The sequence below is a fragment of the Volvox carteri genome (assembly GCF_000143455.1).
Source record: "Volvox carteri f. nagariensis unplaced genomic scaffold VOLCAscaffold_20, whole genome shotgun sequence".
NCBI lineage: Eukaryota > Viridiplantae > Chlorophyta > Chlorophyceae > Chlamydomonadales > Volvocaceae > Volvox > Volvox carteri.
The window spans coordinates 1,082,130-1,083,745 of NW_003307563.1; the positions used below are offsets into that span (position 1 = coordinate 1,082,130).

At 52.3% G+C, this 1,616-nt stretch overlaps 1 protein-coding gene across 1 annotated transcript in view; it reads left to right on the forward strand.

The window, feature by feature from the left end:
- Nucleotides 1–1,605, forward strand: part of VOLCADRAFT_60757 (uncharacterized protein) — a gene marked incomplete at both ends in the record, with an annotated part of 2,071 nt that extends 466 nt beyond the window's left edge. The window contains one exon of the mRNA XM_002950714.1: nt 1,094–1,605. Coding sequence (XP_002950760.1) covers nt 1,094–1,605 — 512 coding nt within the window. The remainder of the gene's footprint in view (nt 1–1,093) is intronic.
- Nucleotides 1,606–1,616: the final 11 nt, after the last annotated feature.

Here is a 1,616-nt window from a genome sequence, read left to right on the forward strand (position 1 = left end):
CCAACCCCCAACCCCCCAACCCCCAACCCCAGGCATGCACCCACCTGCTCAGCGAGGTCCGCAGCATCGCCGTAGACCTGGACGTCGCCCCCGCGTAAGCCCTCCGCTCCAGGTCGTCGAGCATGTCCAGCATGTCCTCCAACGTACCGCCGCCTGAGGGCGAGGCAGCGGCGGCGGCGGAGGCCTGGAGGCGACGGGCGACGGGAGGGGTCCAGTGGGGGGGGCGGCGGGAGGAGAGGAAGTGCGTAGTGAGGGCGATGGCGAGTGGGGGCGGAGGGAGGAGGGGGGGGAACTGATTCGATGCAAACTGCACTGAAGTCAAACCGACAATGTTAAACCCTAAGCCCCCTAAATCATCCACGAAATCACCCCAAAGTCCCACATAGCCCCCTAGAACCCCACAAAGCAGGGAGAGGGGGGTTGGAACAAGGAAGGATGTCCTACACGTGCCCTAGCTCTAGTACCACCATATGTGTCTCTCTCTCTCTCTCTCTTCATGACCGCTCCGATATAGATCACGCCAGACCAGCGCGGAGCGGAGCAGGCCTTGGAAGCCCAAGACCTAACCGTGAAGCCCTAATCAATAAAGTACCCCTATCTACCTATATCTAGGAAAGGAACAACAACAAAAAGGAAACGCATAACACGACGCGACCATCTTCTCTCTGATTGGCCCCCCGGTAGAGAGACATTGCATGCGTGCGGCCCGCCACGTGACCACCACCCAGGACACATCACATACACCAAAAGGGGTACCACCCAGGGGTACCACCCAGGGGACACAACAGATACGCCAAAAGGTGGTGTATTTGGGGGCGTAGAAATCCTAAGTGTATTTGGGGGCGTAGAAATCCTAAGTGTATTTGGGGGCGTAGAAATCCTAAGTGTATTTGGGGGGCTAGAAATCCTAAGTGTATTTGGGGGCGTAGAAATCCTAAGTGTATTTGGGGGCGCTAGAAATCCTAAGTGTATTTGGGGGGCTAGAAATCCTAAGTGTATTTGGGGGGCTAGAAATCCTAAGTGTATTTGGGGGCGTAGAAATCCTAAGTGTATTTGGGGGGCGTAGAAATCCTAAGTGTATTTGGGGGGCTAGAAATCCTAAGTGTATTTGGGGGCGTAGAAATCCTAAGTGTATTTGGGGGGCTAGAAATCCTAAGTGTATTTGGGGGGCTAGAAATCCTAAGTGTATTTGGGGGGCTAGAAATCCTAAGTGTATTTGGGGGGCTAGAAATCCTAAGTGTATTTGGGGGGCTAGAAATCCTAAGTGTATTTGGGGGGCTAGAAATCCTAAGTGTATTTGGGGGGCTAGAAATCCTAAGTGTATTTGGGGGGCTAGAAATCCTAAGTGTATTTGGGGGGCTAGAAATCCTAAGTGTATTTGGGGGGCTAGAAATCCTAAGTGTATTTGGGGGGCTAGAAATCCTAAGTGTATTTGGGGGGCTAGAAATCCTAAGTGTATTTGGGGGGCTAGAAATCCTAAGTGTATTTGGGGGGCTAGAAATCCTAAGTGTATTTGGGGGGCTAGAAATCCTAAGTGTATTTGGGGGGCTAGAAATCCTAAGTGTATTTGGGGGGCTAGAAATCCTAAGTGTATTGGGGGGCTAGAAATCCTAAGT